Below are 16793 nucleotides of genomic sequence, written 5' to 3' on the forward strand. Positions count from 1 at the left end.
CTTCTAAAGCGGCAGCGCGCACAGGCCATGGCACGGAAACGGTCTGCAAGGCCCGAACCAGCGGTACGTACCTGGGAATGTTCCGAGTGCGCAGAAACTCAGCGAGCGCACTGACAAAGTCGAAGCGCTCGACGAGAAACCCTACAATGCCTCGAACAATGGTGTTGGGGATACCATTCAAGCCCATAGCGGACAGCCTAAGTAATCTCTGATAGTCCAAGGTATTGAACTCAAAGAGGCATCACTCATGTTCTATCACTTACCTGCTCACCTTTTCCCGCATGACGCTACTTCCGCAGCCCTGACTTAGAGAGAGAACACAAGCCAGGACGTGTGAGGCTACGTTGAAACTCCAAGCACGAGATGCTGCCAGCCAGCCAGCCGCCTTCCAACCCGCCCGAAGATTGAGCAACTGCACACTGCCTGCGACAGCCTGTTAGTTATCATTATCACGTTGCACCCTTGTTGACTGCGACTCTTTCAGGCTGCCCCATTGTGGTAGCTGTTCGAGCCATGACCTCCATCAGAAGACAGACAACGAAGGTAGATTTCCGAAAATGTTCAAGCATGGTTCCTTGCTTCGTTATCATGCTCCGGGATTACACTCTTTCGGGATGTGTGAAGGCAATTTCTGTGTTACCGGAAATCGAGTGCATCACTTCGCAGTTTGTGACTGTAGCTTTCTTCACTGAGATGCCGGAGCGATTTGTCCTACCAGCGGCCAGAGCCTCATATCGTGGTACTCTTCATGCACTGCAGCGTCTCCGGTGCGGGCAAGTCATATCTCTGCAAGCCGAAGTCATTGCGGCCCAGGCAAGAGATTTCGGGTGCAAAAAAGCATCGGGCCATGATCACATGTAGGTTGGCTTCAGAATTCAAGTCGATGAGATCACACTAATCTTCCACATCGCGAACCAGACCGAAGCCCGATCCCGACAATGAAAGACCAGCAATCATTCTCTTCCTATCAATAATAAAACTGTAGTTCATCACAAGCCTCATGATATGCAAATTTCCAAGTCGACCAGGCCGAAACGACGTTCAAGGTCACCAAATTCTCAATTTCATTGCCAAGCCACGCGTTAGTCCCGAATAGGCTTGACGCGGTTCTGCAAATCCATATCACTGAATATCCGATTCCCAAATTTTTCTTTCTTCTTCTCTCGTGCGGCGCTGCCACTTTATATCACCGTGTTGCTTGGTCGCTTTTATATCTCAATAACGATACCAAGTGTCAGTGGCAGCACAGAGCAATCAATTGCGATCGATCTCCTCGGCGAGCGAAGCTTCGGTTTCCAAAGTCTGGACTTCAGTTCAGACTCGTCGCGTGTTTCTGCGCTTGTAAATGCGTGGGGTCGAACATAATGATTTTCAAAAAATGGATTTGTGAGAGAGGTATTGAACAGAGGAGAAACAGATCCAGACTGCGGCTGGTTTAGAAGAGTTGGTGGCATTTGATCACCATCTTGTGGATGAAGCGACGAGGGTGTGTTTTCATCTGTCTTTGGAAGCGCCAGCTTCAGGCCCGACGGGCATGGCACTCTTGCTTACAGGCGGTCAAACTGTGTTGCGCTCTATGACTTTTGGTTTGATATCGATGTCTCCCAGATCTATGACCATCAATGCAATCGTTTCTCGTTTCTCATCCTCGTCTTGCAATCGTACAAACTCAGTCGTCGGATGCAACCTTCTCAATCTTGCCGTCTCTCTTCTCACCCGACTCGCCAATGATCCTTATCCGGTCCAATCGAACCTTCTCATTGTCTCCCTCGCTCTCTACAATGAACAACACCAAGCTGGACACGTTCTGGAATTTGACGATGCGCAAGTCAATCTTGGCCGTACCAGTTTTAGCATCCCAGTCTTTTTCTGACAGCGTGACTTCCTGTAATGCTTGAGCGTCCTCTGCGTCGTCAAATCCAAGAATGCGAGGTCTGTTTGAGTAAATCTTGATGACCTTAGGTCTGCTTGGCGATTCATCGTCTTCCGTGTTGTCTGGCAGCGAGGTAAGATGTATTGAATGAATCTTGAGCGTGGATTGGAAAGGGATGTAGATCATCAGTTGCTCGTCTGTATCGCTTTCGACGTAGTCCGCTTTTGCTTCAGCTGAGCCTGAGTATGGTCAGTATCCTTGTCTGAGGCGATATGTCATGCATAAAACTCACCTTTTGGTTTGTCTGCGCTGATCAGCGTCCTCGCATTGCCGTGTTCGGAATCCCAGTTCATCAGTTCCAACCCCAGAAACTCGACTTGGTTTGTCACATCATCGTATCCCCGCGGCAGTGCTGCACCAAGCCAGGAGCCTCCAGTCGAAGATCCGCCCACCTCTTCTGTTTCCATCTTGTTTGCCTCATTCGCCAGTTGCTTGACCACCTCCGACAGTCTTCGTGGGTCAGCGCCTTCGATGAACTCAACTTGGCGAGCGTTCTTGAATATCATAAAGGTTGGCATGGCCTTGACACCGTACGACCTAGCGAGATCTACTTGCTGGTCCGTATTGATCTTTGCGAAGGTGATTTTGTTTGGCCGCGAAAGTTGAGTAGACAACTGCTCGTAAATTGGGGCGATCTGACGACATGGTCCGCACCAGTCGGCGTAGAAGTCGGCGACGACAATGGCAGAGGAGGACAGAAGGGCTGAGAATTGGGCTGTAGATTCGATGTGGACGGTTTTGGACATGATGGCGGAAGGAGGAGGGGTATGCTGAAATGCAAAGAGCGGACTGGGAGAAGTGTTGCAATCCGGTATCGTCTCTGACTTCCGGTCGACGTTGGTAGGGATGAACAAAGCAAGCTAATCAGGTCGACGTAGTCTCGCAGCCTGATTACAAAATTGTTGTTAATCTCAGTGTAAGTCGTGTTGTATGCGAATAAAACGACGTGGAAATGTACAATCTATGCAAGCATGCTTAGTCAGTCGCCACTGCTGCGAGGGGAACTTCATTTTCACCGAATCATCTTCTCTTCCATCCTTGCACCATGCTCCCACACCACCTCCAGATCTCGTCTTTTCAGTACTCCAGGATCTTATGCCATCTAAAATGCCTGCAGCATGTCAACCCTGTCCCACGACACGTTGGAAACGCATTTGGCGCCGGGTTCAGCTGAAGTCTGCTCACTTTCCCTCTACCTCTTGGTCAGCAACGGTTTGTGCATTTTCCTCTCTTTATGCTGCTTGAAAACGTTGCTTTGATATCCAGTGATCGTTCATTTCATTCGAGTCTCCGCGAACTTTCTGGCGTAGTGCACCCACGTCTTCGTTAACGGACTCTTTTATCCCATATGCTGCTAAAGTAATGGTCCAAGCATGGCGCCTGTTCCCTGTTGCAAGGTCCTCTTCATTCCTTATCGAACCTCGTCCTCCTCCCCTTCCTCGTCTCCGGAAGGTCCCAAAGGTGCGACGCGAATATCGCAGCAGAAGCATGCTGCCCTGGAATATCACAGGAGGTTGAAGTTGGAACGTCTTGCGACATTTGATGGTGCCATTCAGTCTCAGCAACGCAGGGAAGTCGAGAAAGACACACAACAAACGCAAACTTCTTTGAAGCGACCGCTGTGCCCTCGAAGTCAAAGTAGGACGACTGATGATGAGGATCAAATCAAACGTCCGTCGCTTCACATATGGGATATAGGAGTTGGTCGGTTCGATCCGTTCAATGTCTCGGTTCCCCAAGATACAAGCCCCTATGGACTGGAAATGTTAGACCATGGTAAGTGAGTCTGACGTTGGACACGTTCTACCACACTTGATCTTCTAGCTTGCACCTCTGCACAACTACGTCCATCAATCGCTTTCCCATGACATTGCTAAGGTTAGGGCTAATAAACCTGTCATCTAGCGAGCTCATCCCAATGGCCTGTCTTCTCAACCTCCAAAACGGTCGTGTCGGTAAGCAACATCAAGAGGGCAATTCTCGCGTGCGCCATGGCCAGTCCTTCGTCATTCTACACCATCATCTTCGCCGGTGCAACGCACAATGCATTTGTTCATACAAATGTGGAGGCAACACAGGAGAACAGAATGCTTCGGCTATCATACAAGTATCAAGCCCTCCGAGCCCTGCAAAAAGAAATCCAGGCCCTGGATGGCGAACCGTCGGACGAGTTACTCTTGTCTATCCTCGCTTTGTGTGCCCACGGTTCCGCTGAGTTATTGACTCCACCGAAGAAAGCGACGTCGAGTGCTTTGTCCAACGCACAAAACTTCCAATATTACGGCAGCATGGCATTCGAGATGGCGCATCTCAAAGCACTGGCCGTGCTACTTGAGCGAAAGGGTGGTCTTCAGAAAGTGAAGATGCCGGGTCTGGCGCAGGCAATACAACTGTACGTTGACCAATGGCTTTTCATTTGTCGCGCGCAATTGACATGACTTTAGTGCTTTTACCTTCGTCGCCTTCGAGCTCCTCAGTGAACCGTACATCCCGTTACTTGTACCTACGAGCCTCGTCATGTCCACATGGCCGATTCCGACCATATCTCTCAGCCGTGGTCAAAACGATCTGTGCACCGGTTTCGAAACCTTATCGAGCATACTGACTCCATTACCATTATTTACTGTTATTCAGAACATTCGTATAATCACGATCGGATACTCAATGTATACCTCTGGCCATCCGCAAGCACCGTCGCTGGCCCGTATGGTCTGGGCTCGTAACAGCGTCCAGCATGACCTCCTGTCACTCGCTGAACCTTCAGCAGAAGTCATGGGCGACTCCGAAGCTGCTTTGTACAAGCTCATTCGACTCAGCACTCTGGCATACATGGTCTTGGTCTTGTTTCCTCTTCCTCGCTTCGCAGGTGTTCACGCCAAGCTTGCGCCACAATTAATTTCTTCTCTTGATGAATGTACAGGACTTGGGCTCTGGGATGAGTATCCAGGCCTGCTGCTCTGGAGTACCATCCTCGGCGGTATCCTAAGCGACTGTGATGGCGAGGATGATCCAGGCTCGAGCCCGTCTTCGCAGTGCGACGAGGAAGCCGCCATGCTACCTTCACGCTTTGTGAGAATGACCACGTTGGCTGGTGTTAAGCATCAACCGAGCGCATGGGGTTTGGTTAAGGACATGTGTGGCAGATTCTTATGGTTTGAAGGAGACGAATGTGAAGGCCAGGGTAAGGCATTCTGGAGGTTAACATGCGAGACCGTCCTCGCTGATACATGAAAATTGAAGTTTCGGTTTCATTCATGAATTATACATATTCAACGTTGGTGTTGTCAAAAATCTAATATAATATAATAATCATCATGTGCCGACTCATATTTCCCCGATAGTCTGCTATGCTGCCATGCACACCAGACAAGACCATGGAGTCGACAATGCCTTGATTACATGTATTACATTTTTAGATTACTCTTGTGTCCCTTTTTCCCTTTTTCCCTTTTTCCCTTTCCCGCCGCGCCTTGCAACAGAAAGCAGTAGTGCCCAAGTAGATCGCAAACCGCCGTACGAAAACACTTGTGAATTGGCACGCCTTTATAAACGCACTCATCGTGCACCGTCCGAAGCACTGCCTTTCGCCCATCACTAGGTCGGTTCAGGCGATGGTTCTGTCGTTTCCGGCGTGCCGATCTTTACACTTCAGTCTCAACACCACCACCTTTCTTATCATCATCATGCTCAAACACCTCGCCGATCCGACCCTTCCCACGCTTCACCTTGTCCGCCATCCAACCCACTGTCCTCGTCGCCCTCCACTGCATGATCCCACGGTGCTTCCTGTGCAACTGCTTCCGATGGTCCTTGTAGTCTCTGATCTGGGCCCTCACACCTCTTGACCCGTTGTTCTCGTCGTTGTGTCCATCCACGTCGAGCACCTTGGCAGCTACATCCTTCACCACATTAAAGGGCTTCTGCGCCAGCTGCGTCGGATCGAGCTTGCCGTGCCCGGTCTCCTCGGTATCACTGTCCGCCTCATCCGAGTCATCATTCACATGGGTCTTCAGCTTTCTGTTCTTTCGCTTCGCCTGCTTTTCCGAGGCCGCGGTTGTGTCTGAAGTCGAATCCGAATTCGAGTCGCTGTCGCTGTCATCCTCGTCTTCGTCGTCAGAAACTTGGTGTTCATCGTTCGCAGTGTCCAACACTTCCATCGTATCTCGAATATCCGAGTTGGCGCCCTTATTCGCAAAGGTTTTGTGGTACCCACTCAACCCTCTCCAGAACGATAGCGTCAGCTCGATCTCGCCGAGTGCATGTTCGCCATCTTCGACGCCGTCGTATCCATAGCTCGTCGTAGCGCGGTGCATCGCTTTTTTGCTACCCTTCCACACTTTGACCGTCACAGTTGTCTCCTCTTCATCGGGGATATCCTTCAGCCAGAACACGCCGAATTGAGAAGTGTGGTCCGGACCCAAGACAGTCCTGCGGAACTCGATAATCAACGGGCTCGAATAGCGCTTGCGGACGGCCAGAAACACGGAATCTTTGTCGTGCTTAGGCTTCCACAGCCCTTCATTGTTATCTCCCGCAGCTGCCATCTTTGCCTTCATCAGATTCGTCCTCAACTTGATCCGATTATGCATGAAGGCCCCGTCTGATGCGCCACTCTTAGCTTTTACCGGGCATCTGACCTCCAGAGTTCCGTAGTTCCAACCAAGCAACTCCTTAGGCAGCTTCAATTCCACACTTCTCCAAACCATGCTGATTCGAGCTCTGCCATATCCCATCCCACCGACAAGAGGATATGACTGCATGACCTGGCTTTTCTTCTCAAACACTCTGTGGAGTGGCAGGTATATCATACCCAGGAGAGCATCATTCTCCCGCTCACGGTCATCGCGTACCGCAATCATGACCTCTGCGGTCTTCCAATTCGAGACAAATCGTTCAGTTCCAGCGTTGAAGAAAGGCTTCGCATTCTTGGGTTTAGTTCTCGTCCGATAGATCTTCTGATGATTCAAGATGATCGTCGCGTAGCTGCTCGGCATGTCATCACTCTGTTCGGCTTCATCTTCCCGATCGCCATCGCCATGCTTCTTGTCGCGCTTCTGTAGCGATTGCACCTCCAGACCTGTAATGTTGTGGATCTGGATGCTGAAAACCCCACTAAGATAATCGTCCGGCGGTGGACTTGAGATCATCATCGCGCCTTCCCGCTCCTTGTAGTCCTCGCGTTCCTGCTGCTGGATTTCCTTGCTCTCATCGTGTGCAGTTGCTTCACGTAGTTTGTTCTTCGCCGTCTCGTTGACTTTCTCCTTCAGCTGTTCATGGGACTTGATATCTGGATCGGCAGTCTGCCGTGCAAGTTGTTCCCCAGTGATCTTGCTCTTCGAGAAATAGCCTACGCGCCACTTCAACGTGCCCGGCATTTTTTCATCGGGATCCTCGCCCTGGAAACGGTCTTCCCTTTCGCACATTCTGTTTTTCGTCTTCGGACTGTGCATCAGCTCTTTCAGGTCGACTTCAACTCGACCCAGATCGTCGTCTGCAGTATACTTGTCCGAATCCCAGAGCTGTAGTTGCAGTTTCTCGTCCGCATTAAGCTCTTCCGGCGTGACAAGGATGTTCGCCCACTCGTGCCAACTCGGTTTCTGATCATCCACGATAACTCTTGTCGATGCCACAGGTTTACCAAACTTTCCCCAGGAAACAGTCACATACGCATCGCTTGACCCTCCAAACGGCCCGAAGCCACCATCGCCCTCTTTGAAGTCTTTCGCAGATTCGATATAGACTATGACGACACCTCGTGCAATAGTGTCCTTCTTGAAATCGTCGCCCACGATCATATCCTTCAAATCCAGAGTCAAGCTCTTCGGAGCAACATACTCGGCTAGAGCAGCATCAATGGAAGACTGCACAAAGGAAGATATCATGGGTACGTCCATAAGGTTGAGTGCGTGTTTCGACAATGGCACACAGGACAGATCCGCCTGCGGCTGTCCCATGAATGTCAACGTGCAAAGGCTGAAGAAAGGCGGATCCGGCGTGAGCTGCAACCGCAATCGCATAGTGCCAATGATGCCTCTCAACTCGACCCAGACAGGGACGGCGATGCCTCCAGGCAAGTAGAATTTGAGGTAGAGATGTGCGTTCTTCGCCTTTGCTTCCAAAGCCTTTCCTGAAGATCGAGCTCGATATGCAAATGCCACCTCCATGTTGACGAAGTCACCTTGCTCGGCTTCCATGCCTTCACGAATAGCTTCCTGCTCTTGTTCTTTTTGTTTGGTTTCCTGATTCTTGTCGTTGGAGTCGTTGGAGTCATCGCCTGAATCCTCGTCATCGGCGCCCTCGTCCTGCCCGTCACCAGGTGCAAGCCTATCACTCTGACCCTGGTCGTTGGCGGACTTTAACTTGCCATTACCTCCAACAGTCTGGCTAGCAGCACCTGTTGGTAACCAGTTGATGCCGAGGATGCGAAATGCTTCGCTACCTTGGCCAAGGTCGTCTACACTGACCATCCGCACGACTTTCGGCAGGGAAGCCTGCATAACATCTTCGAGCATGTCCGATATAGACGCGAACAAGTCCGGGTTAATGAGCGGCCAGATCGCAGCAAGTAGATTATTGAGCCACGCCACCGACTCGGGGATGACATCGTCCTGTTCGTTGGCTTCAAGCTCTTCCGACCTAGCTGCATCCCAGACTTCGTCTTTCCAGACATCTTCGACCCTCTTGCCCAACCAGCCTTGAACAACCCAAATCACGCCAGCGCCAATGCCAACAGAAGTCATCAGGATGATACCAATAGGAATGATCGAGAACCAGGTTGATGTTGATGTTGATCTTGTTGAGTCCAAGCTCGAACTTGAGGTCTTGCTGCTGCGAGAGTGAGAGTGAGAGAAATCGAAGTCGACAAGCTGCACAATTGCCATGGCCAATGAGACGAGGAGCACCACACTTCCCAAACCCACTGCCAAAGCGAGTCGATATGTCCTCGCCAGCTCATTCTTGACGTCCTCGAAGCTGGGCGGCGGGAACAACTTCTGCATGCCGTTATATTTCCGCTGCAGCTCGTCCTTTTCCGCATCCAATTCATCCTGTGACTTACTGGCCCCAGTCATGCCGGTCCTCGTTCTCGTCTCTGTCCCTGAAGCTGGTATATTCAAGCCTGCATTCTGCAAATCCTTGGGTGTCGAATCCCTGATGATGATGGGCAGATGCGTGACCGGATCAGTAACTTCTCTGCCTCCGTCCTGCTTCCTGTGCTTCATAGCCTTTCTCTTCTGCCTAGGGTCAGTCTGGCCTGCGACAGCCTCGGTAGCTGATTGACCTGGCTTGTCATTGTTTTGACTCTTTTTCTGACTCCGTTCATCACGTTGACCTTGTTGCCGTGCTCCATCATCATTTGGTTCATCTTGTCTCGAGCCGTTCGTTGGCTGCCCAGTGCCGATAACGTTTCTATTCTCCGTCTTGTAAGGGTCGTGGCTAGATTGTGGAGGGTCTTCGTGTTTGATTACACCTTTGGCGGCATGGAATGCTCTCTTCAGGGTGGATTCGTCTCCTTCATCCTGCTGTGCCGCTTGGGCTTGTTCTTGGTTGTCCTCCCGCTCACTTCTCTCGGCTCTGTATTTCTGGACAGTAGGAATGGGATGTCGTGAAGTGTAAGGCTGCTGGTACGATCTTTCATGACTGTCCGGTTCAAATTCATCATTGGTCGCCATGGTGAAAAAGGCGATATGTGCGAAAGCTGTTCGTGGAGTGCACGAAGCACGATGAATGAAAGCGATGGACAGGACCAGCCTACCTGAATGCCATGCAATAACAAAGTAAAGAGTCAATATGAGTACTGTACCAAAAGTGCAGTGCTCTTCTCAAATCCAGAGCCCATGCACAACTAATACTAATAGGGCATCATGAATACCAAAGCATCATCAACCCCACCAAGTTGTGTCTTTCAAGCAGGATTGTCAGGGCTTGAGGACTTGAAACAGGCGTGAATGACGTCGATTTCGCAGACGCAATGCAGGTGCAACATGGAATACTGGAAGTTTACTCAGTTTACCCCACAGCCGGGCATATCCAGTCAATCCATGTCCTATGGGATTCTCTATCACCTGCAAAACCATTTGACTCTGCATCCTCTCTGGATCAGCACCGCTACCGTGGTATGGTCGACGCGTGTCAGCAACTTCAAATGGTGATGCAGCGCCGAAAAGCAAGGAGCCATCCATGATCCTGCTGATCGGTGACAATCACAGTTCCATACCTAGGTATGCTTGCAGTTCTAATTTAGGCTGTCCGTGGCCGTCCAAAACCTCCATGGTTCATCCCTCATCCCTGTAACAAAGTGCGATTATTTTCCCACCATCCTGTGACCACCACCCTGCTCCCCTCTACTCCCGGTCAACTGTTTAATGCCCGATCCACCGACTCCTCGAGAAGAACGACAGCCCACCCACTACGATGTCCTCCAGCTTGATCGCCATGCAGACTGGAGCCGCTTGACCCTAGACAACATCAAAGCCGCATACCGGCGTGCACTGCTGATCCACCATCCAGACAAAACTATCATCAGTTCGAGGCCGGCGCAGCCCACCCCAACGTGTACATATTCCATCGATGATATTGCGGTTGCATACGAGGTTCTATCCGATCCCGCAAAGCGCAGGGCATACGATGCAACACTTGACACGCCGAATGGCTCAGTATTGACGGAAAAGAGCGCGCACATCGGCGTGGAAGCGTTCGACCTAGAAGATTTGAATTATGACGAGACTGAGAGCATCTGGTCGAAGAGCTGTCGTTGTGGTGATGAGCATGGCTATATCTTGACAGAATCAGACCTGGAAAGGGAGAGTCAACATGGAGAGGTCTATGTTGGCTGTCGAGGTTGTAGTCTGTTCATCAAAGTCTTGTTTGGACTTCAGGAATGATAACAAGCCTTGCCGCATCTCTTTCTCGGAATGTGAGTGTTTATCACGCTTCGCCTTGAGTGGCTTCCTGGTCCAACTTCTTCAGCGCTTCGATGGCCCCATCGACATCTTCGGACCGACCCTTCACGACTGCCTCGAATTCCCCTCTCATGGCAATATATGCATCCGCCAGCTCTTGAGTGTGCTTGACGATTTGAGCCTCTATTTCACCTTTGCGTAGTGTCAATGTGAGGAGTTTGGTCACATGGGCGTCGTGTGACACGGTTCCTGACCAAAGAAGCAACGTTAGAAGAAATCCAGATGCAGGAGGGACACAAGTTGCCGCGAAGCGGGGGGTTGAGTAAGGATATGAAGAGATGCACCAAACGTCGAAGTCGAATTTCGTAAGAGAGAATGGCGAAGAGAACTCACATTTCCTCCCGACATCCCACCTCCTTCTGATGGATGCTCCCCTCCAAGTCCGAAATTTGCCTCTCAAACTCCCGTTCGAGCCGCAGCTGCTTCTGCTCTTGCCGCAAGCCGGTCTAGTACGAAGGTGCAAATGTCAGTAAGCCGGTCCCTGTCATTTTCTTCTCGGTCAAAACCGACACCGAGACCCTGGCATATCAGCCCTTGATGCGATGCAGGTATTCGCCTCGAGAGGTCCAAGCCTCAGAGTGTGATAATCGTCGTCGACCATCATATTCATCCGAACCAAAGTGTGTTCGAGACGCCAGAGTAATTCATCAATCTTAGGGTATATGACAACTCACATCGACAGCCATGCTCCTCTTCAAATTCTCCTCCACCTCACGCAGGTCGACGGTCGTACCGGCCTCATGTTCTGCAGAGTCGTTTCCGCCGCCATGCCCATCGTCCCATTCATTCTCATTGTCCCCCCGGAGGAACGATCTGGTTTGCTGCATTGGAGCAGATTTTCTGGATGTCCGTTTCGGCGGCATGCTGACCTACATCATACGCTGGTGGACAGAGTTGAAGCGAGGTAAAGTGGAATGAGGACAAGAGTGGAAGAGAAGAAAACGGCGATACTGGTCGAGTGGGAACGAAGCAAATGAGGTTTGACACTCGTAGAAAGATAATGATTTCGAGTAAGACTCAAACAAATCTGGGTACTGGCACATTGGTGTTTGCCAACAGATATATTTTGTACTCCTTCCAGTGACATGGCGCTTCATCATTACGCGATACAATTCCTCTGACTCCATCGAGCTTTTGAGTAAAGCGTCGTTTATCAAACAAGCCAGCGGCTCACTAACGAAGCGACTTTTCCAGCTTGACCCGATCCAATCCCATATAACATATCATACACACTTCGACACCGTCCTACTCAACAATCTCCAATTCACCCTGCCTGTCCTTCGCAAATGTATCTTTGTACTCATTCCACAACCACAGCAACTCCTCCACATACTCGGCATGCACTTTATCCAAGTATGCCTCATCGACCTTCCCATCCTTACCACCCTGCTGAACAACCTTGATCGGCCGTCCCATCACCACATTGACCGCCTTCCGATACGGCAGCAACCCAACATCATAATTGAAAATGCCTCTCGCATGGAACAACGGGATCGTGAAACCCATCGCCTTCTTGACCACCATCTGGAATTTGTGAATCCAAGGATGCTCAACGCTATCGACTTGATCGTAAAGTTCGTTCTCACCAAAGGCAAGGATAGGAACCAGGTCCGCGCCCATTCTGATCGCCAGCTTCACGAAACCCTTTCTGCTCTTCAGAACCAATCTCAGGGAATGTGGCTTCGCATCCAGACTTTCTCGTGCTCCACCAACGACAATGGTCACCGCCCGGCCCATGCCCTCGCCATTATGACCGCCCTTGGACAGTAAATTCTCGATTGACTCGCGCGACACCGACGCCAGACCCATGGCCAGCGCGTAGTCCCTGTACAACGGCACGCGGAAGTTCGTGTCCAGCGTCAACAAAGTGTTCGTGATACCAGGGAACAAGTCACTGAATCCCAAGGCTTCAGTTCCAAACGCCGCGAAGGCGCCATGAGAGATGATGCCGTGCGGATGATACCCGAAGATATATTTCCTGGTCGGTTCCAGCTCAACGGTCCGATGTAAGCGGGCAGGATAATAAGATGCAAACAATGACCAGAACTTGGAGCGGCGGAACCAGTTCGACCGTCTTGATAGTGTCCCATTCGTGGACTCTTCGCTGATGAGTAGGATGTAGAGCAGGTAGGGGATCAGGAGTGGCCAGGTCAGAGGGATGGCGCAGAGCAGAAAGAACAAGGACATGAACACGGGGATGCACATCGTATGCCACAAGACCGCGAGGGTCTGCAGTCGTCGTTGGAGCGGAACGTTTAGTGGCGCCCATCTTATACTGCCAGCATAGTTAGCACAGATCGTGAGGCCTCTGGTATCATGGGTCTTCTTTACGCAGATGAGTTCCAACCTGCTCCGGCTTCTCGTCCGCTAGCAAGTTGCGAGCCAGCACCATCCTGCCGCTTCGTAGTCTTTCTAGCCTCAAGATCCTTCTTGGGCGCCGTCTTTGCATCATGTTTCAGGCTCTTCTCGTAGGATTCGTTGGGCTTGATGCTAGTCAGAGTGTAGCCGTCTTCACCCGTGTGTTTCTCGAACAGGACCTTCTCTTCACCAAGTTTCTCAGTATGACCATTAGTCTTACTGTCGGCAGATCCGTTCACGCAGTTCGAGGAAGGAGGGTCGTAAGTGCCGTCGCCATTCGAGTGATTAGGCAGGCCGTTGGTTTGCTCTCGCTCGTCGTCTAGTTCATATACAGCTTCCGCATAGGACTTCGGAGGCAGGTCATGCGCAGCACGATCTTGAGGTTGCGAAGGCTCAGGATTGAGGCCGGCACTATCGGCACCAATGGAGGAGGACGTCATCTTCTCGGTGTAAGCGGACAACGAGTCACTGTGAAGGGACTCGGCGCGTTGTCGGAACCAAGCAAAGTCGGAGTCGCCGCGCTGCAGCATGAATCACGAAGATGAGCTTGTCTCAAGCTGAAGGAAAGCGAGGTAGGACATGTTGACGTTCGCTTCAAGACTTGTAGCCGAGAAAATTGGCTGGCAATGAGATGGTGACCTTGATTGGGTGCCAGACACGAGAAACTGCATCACAGTACTGTACATCTCCGCAACAAATGACGTAAGTCGTTAAAGTGGATGAACATGAATATATTCAAAAATGATCGTTCAGAAAGTATGTACATTCAAATCATAGAAAGACGCAAGTCAGATAAATCCCCTCTTCAACCTCTCGCATGTATGCCCCCTTCATGTGGTCTGTCAGTCTGCCTAGAAATCAAAGATCAAACAAAGACTTTTCGACCAGGAGCGTTGGACGTTGTCGGTTGCATGGTCGTCACTTAAAAAAGAAGCATCGCGGATGCAGATCTCACAGGATCACTCCTTTACAGATCTTTGTTGGCGATGCCGAGCTGAGTGTTGGCACTGTCGAAGACTGCAAAGACCGCCTTCAGGAAAATATCTCCATAGATGGAAAAGCCGACCCCGGTGTTGCTCTGAATACCTCCGAAGCATGCTGTGAACGTTTGCATTAGCCATGTCGCAACCCCGCAGGAGATGAATGAAGGACTTACTGGATGAGCCATCAGAAACAGGTGAGTAGTTGATATATGATCCCGGGATGGTGAATTGGGAGTCTTCGATACCAACGACAAAGTCCGGAAGACTGGCAGAGCAGGAGAAAGTGTAGCCACCCTGGCTGCTGTCATAAGAAGCGCCATCAACCTGGTCGTAATACGCGGACACAATGTCGTCGTCTAGAAGAAGGAGAGTGGTACCGGTGTCGGCAATGCCGTCGATGCTGGCAGAGGTAAAGCTACCATCTCCAACACCATAACCAGTTCCAGTGAACTCCCAGAAGCCATTGGCGGTGTTGACAGGCGTGTAGGTGATGTCACCAGTATATTTGCTGCTGTCGATGATGCCAAAGGAGTATGACCCTGGCTCTCCTTTCTTCAAGTCGGCAGTAAACACATTCTGAGCAAGGACACCTTCGTCAATGGCAGTGTCGAAGAAGGTGGTCTGTTGTGTCGGGGTAACTGAGAAGAACAATCAATTAATGTCTGTTTGGACCGCATTGTGAATACTCACCAGTGTTGATGGAGCTGAAAGCCAGGCCGAGCAAGCCATCATTGTCTTGGTCTTCCTGGAATTGGGCACTTATAGTTTCAGCAAGCTCAACGGCTTGGGAGGTGACCGTGACACCACCGACCGTGACAGTGTCTGCATAGACGTTGCCACTGGCCCCAGACCCATCGCCGTAGCTGATGTTCCAGGTGTCGCCCGAGAGCTTTTTGGCGGTGGTTGACTTGGAGGGATTGTAGTAGCTGTGGCCAGAGCGCTCGGAGCTGGATAGTTCTGACGAGAAGACCCACCTAAGGGCAAGTCAGCAGTTGTCGGGATGGTCAACTGCGACGCGTGAGGTAGCTTACAAATCGGCGGAACCAGTGTCAAAGTCCAAGTTCAAAGTTTGGCCGCCAATGGTGACGGGGCAAAGGTACTCGGCATCGTACTGCTCGGGAGTCGCAGTAACGGAGCCACTGGAAGCGGCCTTCTGGACATCTTCTGGGGCAACTTTGTTGTACTTGCTGTAAGCTTTCTGCAAGATCACAGGACCAGCTTGGTAGGGCTTCGCAGGACCTTGATTGACGGTGAATGCCGTGCCTCTCTTAAAAGGGGCAGGAGCGGCCAGGGAAGTGGAGGCAAGGCCAGAGATGGCCAGCGCAATGGCAAGAGAATGCATGATTGAGATAGAGGGCAGGTATGTCGATAGACAAAGAATGAGCAACGATTTGCTGCTGAGAAGCAAAAGCGATGGGCTTGTTGATCAAGAAGAGAATGAATGACTTGTTGAAGGAGTGCAAGCTGTTGATTGACGGTGCTCACCTTGTTCTTATATAGCCATCGAGCGACGAGGATAGTGCAGTTGTCGTTCGATAACACATCCATGTTCTTCTGCATTAGAACCTGCGAGATAACAAGATGCTTGGGAACGCGATGATACTCTGGGACCCATCTGACGACGATCAGTTGATATTGGAGGACTATCGACGCACTGTGAGATGACCTGCTTCGGCGGAGGTATGCACGGTTCGAGAAGGTCGATAAGGGCTGCTAGTTTTGAACTTTCAAGAGCGCATGCCACACTGCCGCTTGTGATTCGAGCACACCGATGAGATATCAAGCGTCGTACGGAGACACCAACGGCCCTCATCTGACCGGGAAGGGTGGTGGAGGAGCGTCATTGGACAGGCGGCAAGATCTGACCTTGTAGAAGAGGAGTTTATACAGACTTAGCTGGGCGCTTCAAGGAGATTGAGAGCGAGGCCAGTGGAACAAGGACTGATATGATGCATGCATGTGAACGACTGGTGACGACAAAAGAAAAGCGAGATGTTCATGTAGAGACGACTGGATGGATGGAATGGGAAGGTCGTTGTTGGAGGAGAGTTAAGATGAAGTTGGAAGAAGAAACTGCCGTGGGCCAGTCTGGTTGGTGGACGTTATAAAACACACTAAATTAAACACTAACAACGACCCTTATGATCTCTCCAACCTCCAAATGGCGGCCCTCTCCTTCCACCCCTTCTCGAATCTCAAAGATAAGATTTGAGGCTTGCATTCGATAGTGCTATACTACACTTCAACCCCTTATTCGTCAAAGCCTCGAAATCAACTACTGGCCCCTCCCGTCCCAGACTTACCTCGGAGCCTCATCCTTGCGCCAACGGTTGTCCAGTCCGGGGGGTTTGAGAGCAAGCCCGGCATGGGGAACGTCCTTGCTAATCATAAGCTGCTGCAGGTCATCGCTAGCCTCGGCTGAATTGTGGCTGAATGCAACCAAATATCCATATGACAGCATCATCTGCCCCTCAATCACTCTCTCTTATCACTCAAGCCTTCCCCTGCACGTTCTCGAACACTATCGAACGTTATCATGCCTGTACACATTGCCCGTGT

At 50.9% G+C, this 16793-nt stretch overlaps 6 protein-coding genes across 6 annotated transcripts; 2 read left to right on the forward strand and 4 right to left on the reverse strand.

The window, feature by feature from the left end:
* Positions 1-1561: 1561 nt before the first annotated feature.
* EDD37DRAFT_444575 (thioredoxin 1) lies at positions 1562-2888 on the reverse strand. The gene is made up of 2 exons (XM_062812814.1): positions 2166-2888; positions 1562-2112 (listed from the first exon to the last, which is right to left on the reverse strand). Exons 1-2 carry the CDS (start codon positions 2677-2679, stop codon positions 1670-1672), a joined length of 957 nt encoding a protein of 318 aa, XP_062668725.1. The 5' UTR covers positions 2680-2888; the 3' UTR covers positions 1562-1669.
* Positions 2887-5178, forward strand: EDD37DRAFT_444582 (uncharacterized protein). The gene is made up of 3 exons (XM_062812815.1): positions 2887-3709; positions 3839-4325; positions 4378-5178. The coding sequence occupies exons 1-3, from the start codon at positions 3307-3309 to the stop codon at positions 5162-5164; spliced, it is 1677 nt and encodes a 558-aa protein (XP_062668726.1). The 5' UTR covers positions 2887-3306; the 3' UTR covers positions 5165-5178.
* Positions 5179-5208: 30 nt separating this feature from the next.
* EDD37DRAFT_633093 (uncharacterized protein) lies at positions 5209-9888 on the reverse strand. Its single transcript, XM_062816766.1, has one exon. The coding sequence runs from the start codon at positions 9601-9603 to the stop codon at positions 5575-5577; it is 4029 nt and encodes a 1342-aa protein (XP_062668727.1). The 5' UTR covers positions 9604-9888; the 3' UTR covers positions 5209-5574.
* A 316-nt stretch (positions 9889-10204) lies between these two features.
* EDD37DRAFT_444683 (cytochrome c peroxidase) lies at positions 10205-11052 on the forward strand. Its single transcript, XM_062812817.1, has one exon. It carries the CDS (start codon positions 10297-10299, stop codon positions 10813-10815), a length of 519 nt encoding a protein of 172 aa, XP_062668728.1. The 5' UTR covers positions 10205-10296; the 3' UTR covers positions 10816-11052.
* Positions 11053-12138: 1086 nt separating this feature from the next.
* EDD37DRAFT_658302 (diacylglycerol O-acyltransferase 2) lies at positions 12139-13691 on the reverse strand (the record flags this gene model as incomplete). The annotated part of the gene is made up of 2 exons (XM_062818962.1): positions 12139-13168; positions 13225-13691. 2 exons carry the CDS (start codon positions 13689-13691, stop codon positions 12139-12141), a joined length of 1497 nt encoding a protein of 498 aa, XP_062668729.1.
* A 506-nt stretch (positions 13692-14197) lies between these two features.
* Positions 14198-15851, reverse strand: EDD37DRAFT_444670 (aspergillopepsin I). The gene is made up of 4 exons (XM_062812816.1): positions 15266-15851; positions 14925-15208; positions 14408-14872; positions 14198-14349 (listed from the first exon to the last, which is right to left on the reverse strand). The coding sequence occupies exons 1-4, from the start codon at positions 15574-15576 to the stop codon at positions 14219-14221; spliced, it is 1191 nt and encodes a 396-aa protein (XP_062668730.1). The 5' UTR covers positions 15577-15851; the 3' UTR covers positions 14198-14218.
* Between the last annotated feature and the right edge of the window lie 942 nt (positions 15852-16793).

The sequence above is a fragment of the Exophiala viscosa genome, assembly GCF_022695815.1.
Source record: "Exophiala viscosa unplaced genomic scaffold EDD37scaffold_7, whole genome shotgun sequence".
Classification (NCBI taxonomy): Eukaryota; Fungi; Ascomycota; class Eurotiomycetes; order Chaetothyriales; family Herpotrichiellaceae; genus Exophiala; species Exophiala viscosa.